The 16,205-nt window shown below is 45.4% G+C and overlaps 1 protein-coding gene across 1 annotated transcript; it reads right to left on the bottom strand.

Moving 5' to 3' along the window:
* Positions 1-13,594: 13,594 nt before the first annotated feature.
* Positions 13,595-15,750, bottom strand: LOC141608715 (receptor-like protein EIX2). The gene is made up of 2 exons (XM_074428060.1): positions 14,424-15,750; positions 13,595-14,256 (listed from the first exon to the last, which is right to left on the bottom strand). The coding sequence occupies exons 1-2, from the start codon at positions 15,748-15,750 to the stop codon at positions 13,595-13,597; spliced, it is 1,989 nt and encodes a 662-aa protein (XP_074284161.1).
* Positions 15,751-16,205: the final 455 nt, after the last annotated feature.

The following is a 16,205-nucleotide window of genomic DNA, read 5'->3' as shown; positions in this document are numbered from 1 at the left end:
ACCTCAAACTCAACAACCTCCACCGTGGCAATTTCAACAAGGTGAGGCGTCCTCCTCGACCCCTCCTCCCTTGCCACCTTCCCTCACCGAGTGGATGGAGAGGATGGACATTGCCACGGCCAAGGCCGCTAGTGAGAGGGACGTGTTGGGGAGAAAGTTGGACCGGATATATTATGATCAAGCTACCGGTACTTATCCCATCTATGATGATTTTTGTCGGCGGGAGTACGTGAGCTATGCGGACCCTCACCCCTCTTACTTCACTTGGCCCGATGGGAACTACCCAAAGGATGGGAGTATGGTCCGCGGAGGTTTTAACCTCCAACCGGACTACTTTGCGCGACCCGTTTTCCCGCCTATGCCCGAGTCTAGACCGGAGGGGCATGATGCCCAATGGTTCGGGGGGGTTCGGCCCTATTTTGCTAGTGATGCGGGTGCGACGGGGTCCGGTGGTGGTTTCTCGGGAGGAGATGGAGGCGTGATGAATATGAGTGGTGATTTCACGGGAGGTCTTATGGGAGACGGCGGTAGTGGAGGTAATTTCACCTTCAACCCCGATGATTTGATTCAAGGCTCCGATTTCACTACCGGAGATAACAATGATGAAGATGATGATGATGAGATGGGGTCTTAGTCCCCGAGTTGATGGTTTCTTTTATCCTCCCAATCAATCCAAATGACAAGTATGATTTCTCCCTTTTATCCAAATTTCTCATTCATGTTTAAATTTTTCGCATGCATTTAGTTAATAATTCATTTAGTTGCATCATATAGGATTGCATTAGATTTAAATTTTGTAATATATTGTCACATTTCGTAATGCATTCACTTAGCATAATTTGCATTGTTATTTCAATTTTGCATGTAGAATAGAGCATGCATTGCATTTTCAAAATAAAAACCAACTAAAAAATCGAAAAATGACAAAAACCAACAAAAACATGTTATTTTATTTCACTAAATTGCCCTCCCATGTCTATAAATAAGTGTGGGGAGGGCCTAAAAAAAAAAAAAAAAAAAAAAACACCAAAAATATGTCCTTTTAATTTTTCAAAACAAAAATCACAAAAATATGTTATTTTCTTTTCAAAAATTGAAAAACTCCAAAAAAATGATCCTTCCTTTTTCTTATTCACTCCCTATGCTTTTGTCCATTGAGGACAATGTACATTTCAAGTGTGGGGAGGGAAATATCCACTCGTGTATATTTGTTTATAATTGTAAATGTTTATAAATTAAAGAAAATGACTAAAAATTAAAAAAATTCAAAAATTCAAAAAAATATTGCATTGTATATACATGTGTTCGGCTAACAAAGTGGCAAGGTACATTGACTATCCAAGGCAAAAAGGAGACTAGAAGACCGCTTGGTATAGACGTTCTTATCTCTTTCCTTTTTTTTTCTGTTCTTTCTCTTTTTTATATTGTTGAATAATATGGAGGAGGATGGGATTTTTGTTGCTTTGGGTGTCTCCTTTGGAGACCGTTTGGAATTTTGGTGTTGATGTGCTGCTAGGTTTAGCCAATTTGTTGCATGTTTCATTTCGTGTTTGTTTAAATTTCCGCATGCATTTGTTCACATGTAAATACTTGTTGCATTTCTTTCTTTTGCATTGAGTTTGTAAATAAGTTTTTAAGGAAGAACATGGTCAAAGGAAGGGAATCAAGTACCCCCATGATGAACTAATGTGCCCAATAGTGCCTTTCCCCTCCTCGTGACTCGCACCCGTGGCCTCTTAGTTAGCCGAGGAAGGGGGAGCTTGACCAATGAGTCTAGACCGATCTTGTGAGACCTAGGGCCGTAGACTAGACCCTTGGCTCGACTAAACTACTCAAAGGTAAGGGTAGAGCCTCCTAGGGCGGGTACATTCATACCCCGCCCTCATCTAGGTTTGAGAGTAGGTCTCCTCACGAGGCGTGTCACATCACTACGCATAAGTGTGTCGCATCGTCCTTAGACCATGAAATTGCATTACGTTTTTGTGCATATGATTTGAAGCAAAAATCAGTTTTATGAACCTCACAAAAGCCAAATTAGCTTAGTTTCGTCCCTTGCATTGATTTCCTTTTTGATTCACCCCTCTGAGCCTTAGCCTATTCCTTTTGGCATACCCACTAAAAGAGCTACATCCCAAAAACACCCCTCCTTAATCAAGAATGGGTCATGATTTGTAGAAGTGTCTAGGTGGTGGAGTCGGAATTTGGTGATGGACGAAGTACATGTCCATTCGGTCGAAAATTTTGTCTACATTTGGTGTTGTATATAAATAAGAGGTTTTGAAAAAGAAATGAAAAACAAAATAGAAAAGTGAAAAAGTCATGAAAAATCCAAAAAAATGAGTTACTTGTGTTGTATATATTTGTTTATTGTCAAGAAAAGAAAAAGGCAAGCAACACCCCTACTCATCATTTAAAGGGGTAGAAAAAGCCGTTGCTAAATAAAAAGGGGCAAATTGATGTTTTTCCAAAAATGAGTCGGGTTTGCACATTTTTTGCATGGCTTGGAAACCGAGTCATTGTTATGGTGTAGACGTTACCATTTGTTGAAATAAAAGGAGTTTTATCAAATTTTTCCTACTTGAGTTGGGTTTATGCAATTTTTGCATAGTTTTGGTCATCATTGCTATGTTAGGGCATAGACGTGTCTCATGTGTTGCAATAAAAAGATGGGATGTGATGTGTCGACAATTCTTGATTTTAGCTCCACATGTCCAAACGGTGCTTGCACCAATCCCGTTTTGACCTTCTCCTTAGCCCCGTTGTAACCCTTTGCTTCATATTGTATGCATTTTTATCATTGTTTGCATTTCATTGGGCATAGGACGGTCTTACACATTAGATTGCGGGCACGTTTTCGCTAGTCGAGTTAGTTGAGTGATTTTGGTTACTTTTTGTCACAAAAATCACCTTGTTCTTTCATTGAGTGACGAGTGAAAACCGTGAGGATGTCGTTGCCTTGGTCCCCTTAGTCATGGGTCCTTTGGTCGAATCTTGTGTCGGCCTTGTAATTCTCGGCGGACTTGCCCTTTCTTCCCTTTCCCCGCTCTTGAATTAGTTTCTTGAGCATTGGTCACACAAGGGTTGCTTTTGTCACATTTAGGGGGTTGGCACCTCAATTGGCACTCCTGAGACGGTACTCCCGACCGAGACCATGTTTTGTTATTTGAAAAATCCGACCACTTAGATGAGGAAAGTGGATCATTTTGTTAGATGCATTCTATTTCTTGATTATGTGCTTTCTTGATGAATGTGTCAAAAGTTTTGTAGCAAGACCCAACTTGCCTTGCAATAGGGCACTCTCCCCTCATGGGTGTCAAATTGTGAGTTGAAGGGGCGTTGAGTGCGCTAATACTCGTTCGGCTTAAGTAGTAGTTTAGTTGGGTGATGCTTATATTGTGCATCCACTCTCCATTTCTATCATAATTATGCTTTGTACATTTGGTTTAAGGACTTACTCGGGGACGAGTAAGGATTTAGTGTGGGGAGGTTTGATATACGATTAATTTACTTCTAATTCCCTCTTTCTTTTATGCATACCGACTCATATCGAGTCGGTTTCGGGTGTTTTTCCTTGCGTTTTGTACCCAATGCCCGTACTTGTTACCTTGTGCATCCTTTTGTAGGAAACGGCCCAAGTATGGAGGAATTGGGGCAAGAAAGGCACCCCATTGCCTTTACATGAAGAAGAGGTGAAGAAATGAAGAAGAGCGTGTTTTGCCGGCAGACCGGCAGCCGGTCTAGCCACCGGCAAAACACACCCCAGAGGATGACTTAAGATTTTGAAGAAATGTTGAGGAATGTGCTTTGCCGGCAGCCGGCCCACCGGTAAAGCACAGCAGCTGGAATTAATTGAAGAATTTGGTGAAAAACGAGCTTGGCCTCGCTGCCGGTAGGAGCACCGGCAGCCGGTCAACCGGCATTACGCACCTTGAAGAAGAAGAACAAGTCCTGAAGAAGGTGTTTTGCCGGCAGGCCGGCAGCCGGCCCACCGGCAAAACACGGATACCAGCTATTTTTAAATCTTGCACGGTTTTGCCGGTAAGACCACCGGCTGCCGGTCCACCGGCAAAACGCAGCAGACGGGATTTTGGGCTTTTCTTCCTCTTTTCTTCCTAATCTTGTACAAGCCTATAAATACCCCCTCTTAAACCCTTTTGTACACACAACCCTAGATCTAATATTATTACCCTTTAAAGTTTAAAACTTTGCTAATCCTTTTGCTAATCATTCCTTAATTAGAGTAGTAATTCAATCAATTTGTGATTGAATTTGGGTTGTAAGAAGAAGATTGAAAGTTTATACTTATTTATTCTATCATTCTTCCTTTCTTGCTTCTTGATTGGTATTATTTCTTTCCTTATTTTCATTTGTTTACACTTTGTTCTTCCTTCAAGTTTAGTTGATTGTTTATGTTAAAATTGTTGTTGTTGTTTGTTTGTTGTTCTTATTTTCATCATTGTTCATCTTTTCATTGTTCATCTTTGTTGTGATTCTCTTTCATTTGTTCATCCTTGGTTAGTTGTCCTCAAAGACTTAATCTTTGAGTGGATTTGGTTAAAGATTGTGTCTTTTAGTTTAATAAACCTTGTTATTAGATTAGTATCACTTTTCCTCTCAATTATTGTTGATTTGTTGCATGCTTAGTAGTAAGATTTATCTCCTCACCATGTTTGTGACCAAAGTTTCCATCTTTATTGTTTATTTTGCAACTAAAACCATGATTAGTGAGTAGTCTCCTTCTAGGACTCGGTTTGGCCCGATATGGGTGATTTCACTAACTAATTGTCACTAAGGCTAATTTGTGGGGAAAATTGGTTAGGGTAGTCTTGGGGAATTATCATGCTTAAGGTTTGGTTTCCGGGTAGTGTCGGCTTTTGACCCTTGCCACACCAACGGAAGTTGGTTAGGTTGTTAGTCGAGTATTTGGGGACCGACCCTTGTCACCAACTAAGGTTGAGACCGGAAGGGAGAACCGAGGGAGGGTGCCCCGAGGCTAGCGTTTGAAATCGACCTCCGGAAGGGGGAGTGGGATGACCCGGAATATGATGAGGGCTTAATGACCTTGACCATTTACTTGACCTCCTTGGGAAAATGCATGTTCTTGGGGTTGTCGGGTTTTGAGTTAGGGAGACCGGCTTTCGAACCCGGGAGGGGGGTTAGTCGGAGTAACTAGTGTCCTAGTGCGAGACCGGAAGGGAGGTTCTAGGCGAATTAGAGTCATCTCCCCCTTTCCTTTCTACCCCCTTTAGATTGGCCGAGACGATTAGTAGGCGGAATTACTCATGTTTATGGTCGGACCGAGTTCTAGTCTTTCTCTTTATTTGATTTATCCTTTATTTTTAGCTTGCTTTTATCTTACCTTGTCTTTAGTCTTTAAATTTGATAGTTTAGTGCTAGTTTGTTGCTACCCTCTTTATTATTTATCGACTTAGCTAAACCGGTGAATTAGAACGATTAGTACTCCACCTACTCCTTGTGGGATCGACCCTTTTAAGTGTACAACGATAAAATCGTGCACTTGCGAGGTTTGACTTGAGACCATCACTGGCAATGAGGCTCTTCGAGGTGGACAAGAGTGGGATGCCGAAAAGATGGATTCCCCCGACGCAGATCATTCTTCAGGATGAGCCGCTTTGCTATGTCGGCCTCATACCGGCCCTAGCACAGGGTGAGTGGGGTCGGTATGAGGCCCGCCACCGCTCTCAATGCTCCTGTCTCTCGAACCTCGATTTACTTCCTCTACTTAACTCTTGCTTTGTTTCTTTTGCAGACCACTTTGGACCGGACCTGTCTGAGGATATCCTCCGGAGAATGGGGCTGCATAAAGATAAAACCGTCGCTAACTTGCATCCCAAGGCTTTAGCCCATGATCGCAGGATGTCGCCGACTGATCTTATGGAACAACGGCTGAAGGGCTTGAGCAGGGAGGAGGCCCAGGCGAAGGTTGTTAGTGGTGTAGTGCGTCGGACGCGGAAAACAAAGTCTTCGGCGGCAACGGCGTCGACACCGGTTCCAACTCCCATCCCCCCCTGAAGACGGTGGAGATTGTTGATATTCCCGATGAGGGGGACTCTGATACGGAGGGATCTCCCCTTATTCGTAAGAGGAAAGGGACGGCTTCTACTGCTGGCAAGGAAGTGCCTCCTCCGGCCAAGAAGGCCAAACATGTTGATACTGATGCGCCTGATGACAGGCTTTCTGTGGCTCGAATTTAGCCGGGTCATTAGGTGCGCCTGATGACAGGCTTTCTGTTATGTCGAAATATGTTGATACTGATGCCTTTATTAAATTTTGCAGACCAACCGCTGCCAGCTTTCGCTCTCATTGGGCAGCAAGTGGAGGGGATCTCTGCGCAGGTCGGTGATCAAGGCGTCACCGTCAACTCTTCATCTCAGAAGGCTTCCGTCTCCCAGCTTATAGAGGAGGGCACGAAGCTGATTAAGGAGCTGGCGAGGTGGAACGTGGTTACCGGTGCTCGTCTCATGGAGCAGGAGAGGGCCGTGGCTCGAGCTGTTTCTGAGCGTAATGCCACTAAGCAGGTGGCTGCATCGGCGAAGCTGGATCTCCTCAATGAGCAGAGGCTTAGGGGTGATCCGAGAAAGCGCTCTTGGCCGAGAGAAAACTCGGGAGGACGCCGAAAAGGAGGTCCTTGCTGAGAGAGCCAAGGCCGAGGCTGCGGCGGCCGAAGCTGCGAAGCTGTTGGAGAAATGTAACCTTGTTCAGAGGCGCGCCGACCTCTATCTTCAGCAGAGGAACGAATCCAGGGACCTGTTTAAGGCCCAGGCGGAGGTGGTTCGGGGCAAAGAGGCCATCATTAGGCAAAAGGAGGAGGACATTGAGATGCTCTAAACCGTCATGCTCCCCAAACTGTGCGCTGAGTTCCGAGATTTGGCCGAAGCAGCTGCTAGGGAAGTGATCGGGGAGCTTTTCCCTCTTGTTGGTTCCTTTCCGTGGGGCCAATTTGACGAGCTGCTTGATGACAGGCTCGAGGCTAAGGAGAAAGCCGTGGCGGAGAAGGCCAAGGAGGCGGTGAGGGCGAAGATGGAGAAGGAGGCGGCCGCGGAGAAAGCAGCTCTTGCTGAGAAGGCTAAGGCGGCCAAGGAGGAAGCCGAGAGGATGAGGGCAGTTGAGGATGCCGAGGCCAAGGCCGAGGCTGCTAGGAAAGCTGCTGGGTTGCCCATTGAAGAAAATGCGGCTATCGCTGCTGATGGCAAGCAGCAACAGGCATAGGGAGACGGGCGGTTGTCACGAGGCTCACCCGGCGTCTCGGATAGCCTCATCCCTTCACACACTATTATGTGTTGCTTGATGAGAACAAGTTTACAGCAGATCTGTTTCAGCTGTTTCGGGGGCCAAAAACCTTCTCCCTGCCATCCTTTGGCGCTTCAAATGACATACCTGTAACTTTTGCTTTTCTTTCCTTGTAGTTTGTACAATTTTGGCAGGCTGTGCTTTGGCTTCTCCCAATGGGGACGGCCGTTGTCTGTATTCTTTTCACCTCTAACCTGTTATTATTAATAAGAGTTCGTTTTTTTTGCCTTCGGCATGGCCGAGGCCTTTACTTCACTTCTTTTGCTTGCGCTTTTAAAGGTTGAGCGTCTCAACTGTATTCAGCGTTTCCACTTGGCCTCTGTCTTGGCCGAGGTCTTTTCTCGTTTTTGTCTGAGTTGCCCTCTTACGTTATTAATTGAGCGTCTCCTTTTCGCTTCTGCCTCGGCTTTGGCCGAGGCAGTTTAGAGTGTGTATCTCAACTGTGTTTAACGCTTCTAAGGTACTTTGAATATTTTTGCGAGTGTCTGCTTCCTGGATAGCGTGTTACGCGGCGTCCACCTCCTGGAGTGACTGCCGAAGCGTCTACTACTTGGGGTGACTGCGACGGCGCTGTATTTCTTCATAGTGACTGCCGCTCTTGTCGGTATGACAGTGTGAGCCGGCGTCGGTTTCTTGATAGCGTGTTACATGGCGTCTACCACTTGGAGTGATTTGCCTAAGCGTCTACTACTTGGGGTGATCTGCGACGGCGCTGTATTTCTTCATAGTGACTGCCGCTCTTGTCGGTATGACAGTGTGAGCCGACGTCGGTTTCTTGATAGCGTGTTACGTGGCGTCTACCACTTGGAGTGATTTGCCTAGCGTCTACTACTTGGGGTGATGCGACGGCGCTGTATTTCTTCATAGTGACTGCCGCTCTTGTCGGTATGACAGTGTGAGCCGGCGTCGGTTTCTTGATAGCGTGTTACGTGGCGTCTACCACTTGGAGTGACTGCCTAAGCGTCTACTACTTGGGGTGACTGCGACGGCGCTGTATTTCTTCATAGTGACTGCCGCTCTTGTCGGTATGACAGTGTGAGCCGGCGTCGGTTTCTTGATAGCGTGTTACGTGGCGTCTACCACTTGGAGTGACTGCCTAAGCGTCTACTACTTGGGGTGACTGCGACGGCGCTGTATTTCTTCATAGTGACTGCCGCTCTTGTCGGTATGATGATGTGTGAGCGCGTCGGTTTCTTGATAGCGTGTTACGTGGCGTCTACCACTTGGAGTGAGCTGCTAGCGTCTACTACTTGGGGTTCTGCGCGGCGCTGTATTTCTTCATAGTGATTTGCCGCTCTTGTCGGTATGACAGTGTGAGCCGACGTCGGTTTCTTGATAGCGTGTTACGTGGCGTCTACCACTTGGAGTTGCCTAGCGTCTACTACTTGGGGTGACTGCGGCAATATTTGTTTTCTTCATAGTGATTTGCCGCTCTTGTCGGTATGACGATACGAGCCGGCGTCATTTCTTGATAGCGTGTTACGTGGCGTCTACCACTTGGAGTGACTGCCGAAGCGTCTACTACTTGGGGTGACTGCGACGGCGCTATATTTCTTGATGGAGACTGCCGCTCTTGTCGGTATGACAGTGTGAGCCGTCGTCTGTTTCTTGATAGCGTGTTACGTGGCGTCTACCACTTGGAGTGACTGCCGAAGCGTCTACTACTTGGGGTGACTGCGACGGCGCTATATTTCTTGATGGAGACTGCCGCTCTTGTCGGTATGACAGTATGAGCCGGCGTCGGCTTCTTTTAAATAACTGATGGGAAAAATTTACTTCGATGGAAGGCTTGGATGGTTTTTCATTAGGTAAAAGCATGCGTTGGGGTGTCCACAGCTATTTTGGACACCTCCGCCGCTACATAAATTTTCACGAGATTACCAACGCCCTAATGGCTCATCACAGGCACACCTTCCCGGTCAGCCACTAGTTGTATCCATGAGGTCGCCCTCCTGCTGTAAGGACGGACTTTTTCCTTTTTCGGACTTCTTCGCCTCTTTGAGGGATTGCATGTTGCATCCTCGGGCAGCTATCTGGACGTTGACCACCTCATCCTTCTCGTCTTTGGAGACGAGCTTATGCGCTTCCCCCCGGTCCGAGACATACATCAGTGTTAGGGCCCGGATGGACATCACTGCGTCGGCCTCGCTCAGGGTGACCCGGCCTATGAGAACGTTGTAGGCGGACGAACCGTCGATGACCACGAACTCAGCTAGGACATTTTTAGCCGCATTCTTTTCGCCGAACGTCACCGGGAGTCTGATTGATCCCAGTGGTACCAGGCCGGCCCCAGAGAAGCTGTATAGGGGGTTGGTGCAGGGGCTCAAGTCCTTGATCTTCAGGCCGAGGCCGAGAAGCACTCTCTGAACATGATGTTCGTGTATGCGCCTGTGTCAATCAGGCACCTCTTGACCAGGTGGTTGGATATGTCCAAATTGACTACCCCGGTCATTTGTGAGGAGCGATGACCCCTTCGTAGTCCTTTCTTCCAATAGTCATATCGGGGATATTTGCAGAGGGGATCCCTGAGTTGGGCACAAAGTTGATGGCCTGATATAGCTCGTTCAGGTGTCGTTTGTGCCCATGAGCGGACCCTCCGTTTTCGTTGCCCCCGATGACAACATGAATCACTCCTATCCGTTCGAAGACGGACTTCTTATCTGAACTGCCGGCGTCAGTCTTTTGGCCTTTGGCAACGTACTTGCCGAGGCTTCCCTTCCGGATCAGTTCCTCTATGGCATTCTTCAGATGGCGGATCGTTGGTTAAATGGCCGGTGTGGCGTGGTACTCACAAGATGGCTCGTGTCACCGTCACTTTTTGGCTTGGGGGGTCTCTCCCACTTCTGGCCCTCGTTTTGGCTCAGGGCGAAGACCTCGGCGGCTGATACGACGAGAGGGGTTTTATCACTATACCGCCTCTGGTGGTACGTTCCCGAATTCCACCCGGCGCCCGCCGAGTCCTGCTTTCGGTCGGATCTGTCCGACCGTGACCTATTATTCTCACGGCGTCTTTCATCGGACCGCGACCCGTTGTTGTCACGGCGTCTTTCGTCCTGGTTGTCCTCCCGGCGGCTCTTCTTTTCGAGTGCTCGGCCTCGGCGGGATCTACCCGTGTCTTGTGATAGTCCTCTACCTTGATGGCTTGGTCGGCCAACTTCCTGGCGGCGTCCAAGCCTGTGCCTCCGCTCTTGATGAGCTCATTTTTAAGGCTCCCCTTGGGAGGCCCTTCATCGCGCAAGGCCGCCGGCTCGGGATTAATTTCTCGAATCTGCTGGACCTTTCCATCAAACCTCTTCACATAGCTCCGGAGAGACTCGCCTCCCTCCCGTCGATAGTCGGGAGGTCGATGTCTCCACGGCTCTCCTCTTATGCGGGAATCTTTTTGGGCTAGGAACGCGTCCTTCAGGTCGGCGTAATAGTACACCGAGCCGTCGGGAAGCCCTTTGTACCAGCTTTGAGCCATCCCATGCAAAGTTGTTGGGAAAACTCGGCACCAGACCTCATCAGGCTGTTCCCATACCGACATGTAAGACTCGAAAGCCTCGGCGTGGTCGGCTGGATCACTATCTCCCTTATATGATATGGGTGGCAACTTGAGCTTAGTTGGCACCGGGACTTCTAGGACGTAGGCGTTGAGGGGCTGCCTGACCACGTGTCGAACGACACGCGGCGATCGGCTCCTCGCATCCCTAACCTGGCTCCTCCCCTCGTAGCGGGAGGGGCTCCTTCTTCGACTCGGACTTCTTCTCCAACTCTGCTGAGTCGGACTCCTCTGGCTTCTTCGGGGTAAGCCTCGTTCGTGTTGCGGGGACACTGTCCTCCCCTGAGTATGGGAAGGACTTAGGTTTACCACGCCCACTTTGGGCTCCCCCGGCGACTTGACGTGGTCAGCTTCTTCCAGTGTTCCGTTCAAATTTCTCGGAGTCACATTTTGGGCCCTGGTCTCCTGGACGGTTTCTGCCGCTCTTGTCGGCGTGACAGTGTGAGCCGGCGTACTCCCGATTAGATCTAGGAGCATCTTCAGTTTTGCCACGTCAACCACATGTCCCATGATGGTGACCTGGTCGGCAGGCAGCGGAGCGTCCGTTATTATTGGCATCCCGTATTCCGGTTGAATCATTTGACCGGCGGAGGGTTGCACAACTCCGGATTTGTTGAACGTATCATCGTGGTAGAACGCGGTTTCGTCGGTCACGACTGCGTCTTGTTGTTTCGACATCTTCTCAGCTTTTTGGGTGGGTTTTTGTTTTTGTTTTTGTTTTTGTTTTTTTTTTTTTTTTTTGGGAATGAATGTGACTAGCTTCTAGTGTCTTTCCCCACAGACGGCGCCAATTGTTCCGGGTGTAATTCCAGAGCAAGTATTGTTACCACCCGTGGCTTGTAGAATAATGTCTTGAGTTGAACCCTTCTTGCTTCTATCGTTCCTCTCGGCCTCTCCTGCAACAATGAACGAACTGAGGGCTTGGCTTTTGTGCCAAGCGTACTCACTCCGACGCTCAAGTCAGTAAACTTAAAGGATTAAGTTGTATTACTTGGCTAGATATATATTGTAGAGAGATAAGGAAGATATTACCAGATGAATAGTGTATTTAGGTTTAGTTTGTGGATCCTTTCCTCAATGAAGGGTGAGAAGTATTTATAGGCTTTCACCTTTTGTCACGTAGTGGCCAAGTGGCCAAGTGGCTAGCAGGTGGAAAGACCGATCTACCCCTCGGCTGAGGGACCTATGGCAGGCCGGCGGGCCATGTGACTCACCGCCGAGGGGTCTTGGATATGGGTACGTGGATATGTGTCCCGGCTGGCAGGTTGTCACGCCGAGACCCAAGCTAACAGGCCGATGGGCTGCATCGGCTAGGCTGTCTAAGTCGTTGACTTGCTGTGGATATCTTTGACCTTGTTCAATATGTTGACTTGGTCAGCGGTGCAGAATATGCCCCATCAAGAGTTTATGTTAAAAGGGGGTAATTCATTAGTCAATTAGCAATTGTGTTATATTGTGTTGTCCATTACGTAATATAATCGTCGGAGATATGGGCATATAGTCGCCTGTTGTATGGTGGTGGGTTAACTAGTCAATGTAGATTGTAGTATCAATTGCCTACTGCATTTTTTTTTTTTAAAAAAAGGAAGACTCACCTGTGTAGTACACAATTGGGTGAAAAGTAGTACATGCAACCAAATAAACGGAGTAGTAGCGTAGTACACAGGCAACAACAACCAACAAACCCAACATAGGCAACAACCACCACCCCTCACTGCAACGTCCCACCGCCAGCGACCTACTCCGCCGGCAAACCCCCTCCCCCAACGACGACAACCATAGCCGAAAATAGGGTAATGTAAAATTAGAGGAGAATGGGCATGTGAAATTAGAGATAATTGAATAGAGAGAAATTAGAGAGGGAAAATGAGAGGAGAAATGTGAGGGGTATTATTGTCAACAATGTACTGAAATGAGTAAAATGTGTACTGCGAAAATCAACACCCTTAGAAAATATACCATTTTTAGGATTAGTCATAGAATTTTTCAATATATTAAATAACGACGAAATTTCTTACTTATTCAAGTCTACGGACTTACGAATTACGTCGAAAGACAAGTCTTCCTTGTCACTATAAACCTAAACACTAAAATCTAAATGTGAGCTGTTTTCTTCTTCCAACTGGCCAAAGAATCAAGCATACTGCTCATATTAGTCTTGTTAATGCAGGAAAACAAGTACTAAGACTCCGGTTGTGATTGATACATTAGCGTGTAAAAGTAGCCGGAGTAGGGGAAGAGTCATTAACGTCGAAAGGGTGGTTTACCTGTTGTGTGTTCACTCAGTGCGCACCTAAGGTATCGGCTACGGGTTTCTTCGTTACCAAAAAAAAAAAAAAGAACAAATCTGATCTTGACGATATGACTGGTTAAGTTACTACAGCGGATTCCATGCCATTGTCAACAATCTGTGTGGCTGGCCTCCCCAAGAAGTGAGCAGCCCACAATCGTTTGTGATACTGCGTTTGAACGATGCACTGCATGTTGCGACCGAGGGTAGGGTGATTGATCAATCTTCGGACTCGCCTTCTAGACTAGTAACTATGTATTTTGTGTACAAATACCACTCGGTTTATTGTACGATACTTTTCAATACAAATTATGAAATCTAACCGTTTAACATTCATAATTAGTATGATCTTTTTCATTACATATTTAAAATATATCGGTTACATATCATACAATTATTATTAAATATGAGGTTTCCTCTGACCCTTGGCTATAATCTCCGCCATAACATATTCACATGATCTTGTCTTTGATGTTGTCAAGGAACCGAAAATAGGCATGCCTCCAGGATGTTTTGATAACCAAAGTGCCACAAACTCCCCAAAATCCGACGATAAACCCAAGCACCACACTTATGTACAGTCCAAGGAAAAAACCAAAGTCGTCATCCTTGTTTCGCACACTAGTATTATGTCCGCTGGGTACATTGAAAGGCTCTCGATCTTTCGAACAACTTGGGAGTGGTGCACCACAAAGCCCCTCGTTTCCAGCATATGATGACGCATCAAAGCTCTGCAACTGAGTGCTAACTGGAATTTCCCCGGATAATTTATTGTTGGATACATTCATGATTCCGAGAGTAGTCACTTTGGCAAGGCTCGGAGGTATTTCTCCAGTAAGATTGTTATTTGACAGATCAAGAAGCTCTAAAGCCGTAAGGTTTCCAATTTCAAAGGGAATGTTACCACTCAATTTGTTGTTTGATAAATCCAAGGATTCGAGTCCATTAAGAATTAATATCCCATACGGAATTTCCCCCCTCAACTCGTTACTCGAAAGATCGATATAATTAACAAACTCAATCGTTTCTTTGAATTTCTGCTCCTCCTTTTTCCATGAAATAGTCGATGCTTCACTTTCAAAGATAAGAGGACAGGCAACATTTGATTTTCTTCCTTCATTGCCGTAAAATTACCAAAGCAATTAGGAATTACACCAGAGAGGTGATTAATTGCAAGGTCTAATATTTGGAGTTGGTTGAGTTTGCACATACTTCTAGGTATTTCTCCCCAAAAATGGTTTTTTCGGAGGATAATAAAATTTACATCTTGATAAGCATTACCAATCCATGGAGGTATATTCCCACTAAATAAATTATATCCTAGATTTAACATAACCAAGGACGTACAATTCTTAAATGCGGACGGAAACAGTCCTGAAAATCTATTGTTACGCAGGTCAAGGTCCTTAAGATAGAGCAAGCTACCAATGGATTTGGGAATACGTCCCCATAATTCATTATTTTCCAAGTATAGGCTTTTTAGGTAACTAAAATTCATCCAACAATCTGGAAGCTCCTCAGAAAATAAGTTATTTGAAAAGTCAAGCTCTTGTAAATTACTTTCGATTTTGGGACATAAGATATTAGAGCAGTTAGAAAACCTATTATCATTAAGGTATAAAAATCCTGTGTTAGCAAAGCCTGATGGTATAACACCTTCAAACAGATTTGAACTCAAGTCTATTTTTGTAAAAGGATTTGAGAAATTTGTTTGTAAGTTCAGATTTGGGAGTATCCCATAAAAATGATTGAAAGACATATCCAAGTACCGAAGATTAAGATTGGGTGAGAACGAGTTCCAGAAGGAAATAGGAATAGTGTCAAAAATGCCTGTATTTGAGACATCAAAGGATGAGAAATTTGTTTGTAACTGCAACCACTTTGGAAATTTTGGGCCTAACTCGCAAGATCTCAGATCGATAACATCTAGCTGAAATGGAGGAATCCAATCCGCAGCTATGTTTATTACCAATCTCAAGTTATCAGACAAATATAGTTCGCGTAATCTTAAAAGCTTATCAAAGTGAGCATGAGTAAGAGTACCTTCCAAAGAGTTGGAGGAAATGTCCAATATTTCAAGCTTAGTAAGTTGTCCTATACCTTGACTAATTTTGCCTGTAAGATTGTTATACCCAAGGTGTAATTTCCTCAACGAGGAAAATGAGCTAATACCGTAAGGAATTGCACCTCGAAAACTATTTCGGCTCAGTTCTAATATTATTAGTTTCTTGTTGCCACAATTAACAAAAGATTGGATAACATCTGCTAGCTCATCATTGAAGTTATTACCATCCAAGTAGAGTTGTTCCAAGTTGGATAGCTTACTAGTGATTTTATTAACACTCCCTTCAAATCCATTTCCAGAAAGGGCGAGAGACGAAAGGGAGTGTAAATTCCCGAACTCGCTTGGGATGGGAACATGAAATTGATTCCCGGAAAGATCAAGATATACAAGTTGTGTAGTGATACTAGGCAACTCGAATAACCACTGAAATATTAAGCTGTCATTGAAGTCATTATTAGAAAGATCGACGTAATGGAGAGTGGCGGATGAATTAACATATCTAAGTGATGATGGAATATCGGGAGAAAGTCCACAAAATTCCATACGTAGAACATTTAAGTATTTTAAATTGCTAACAATAGTCATCCAATTAGTGACTAAAGTAAGATTCGTACCAGTTAAATCAAGGTATCTCAACAAATTTAGGCGAGAAATCCACATTAAACTTTTCATATTAACTTCGTCGTCAAGATAAGAATTTCTTAGATCTAAAGTTGCTAATTTAGAAAGATTGCCCAAATGATGAGGTATTTCCCCATTAAAATCATTATTGCTTAGGTTCAAATGTGTCAAATGTGTTAACTCACCTAGGAAAGGACTCACTGTACCTTCTAGACATAGAAGGAACCAATATGAAGACTCCTCCCCTACTAAGCTGAGCTTGACGACATGACCGGTTAGGTTACTACAGAGCACCCCATACCATTGGCAGCAGTCAGTGTGGGCTTCCCAAGAATCGAGCAGCCCACAATAATCGTCTGTGATACCATGTTTGAAAT

This window comes from Silene latifolia, chromosome 10, assembly GCF_048544455.1.
Source record: "Silene latifolia isolate original U9 population chromosome 10, ASM4854445v1, whole genome shotgun sequence".
Taxonomy (NCBI): Eukaryota; Viridiplantae; Streptophyta; class Magnoliopsida; order Caryophyllales; family Caryophyllaceae; genus Silene; species Silene latifolia.
Note: the sequence above shows the minus strand (reverse complement) of the source record. Positions and strands in the feature narration are given on the sequence as shown.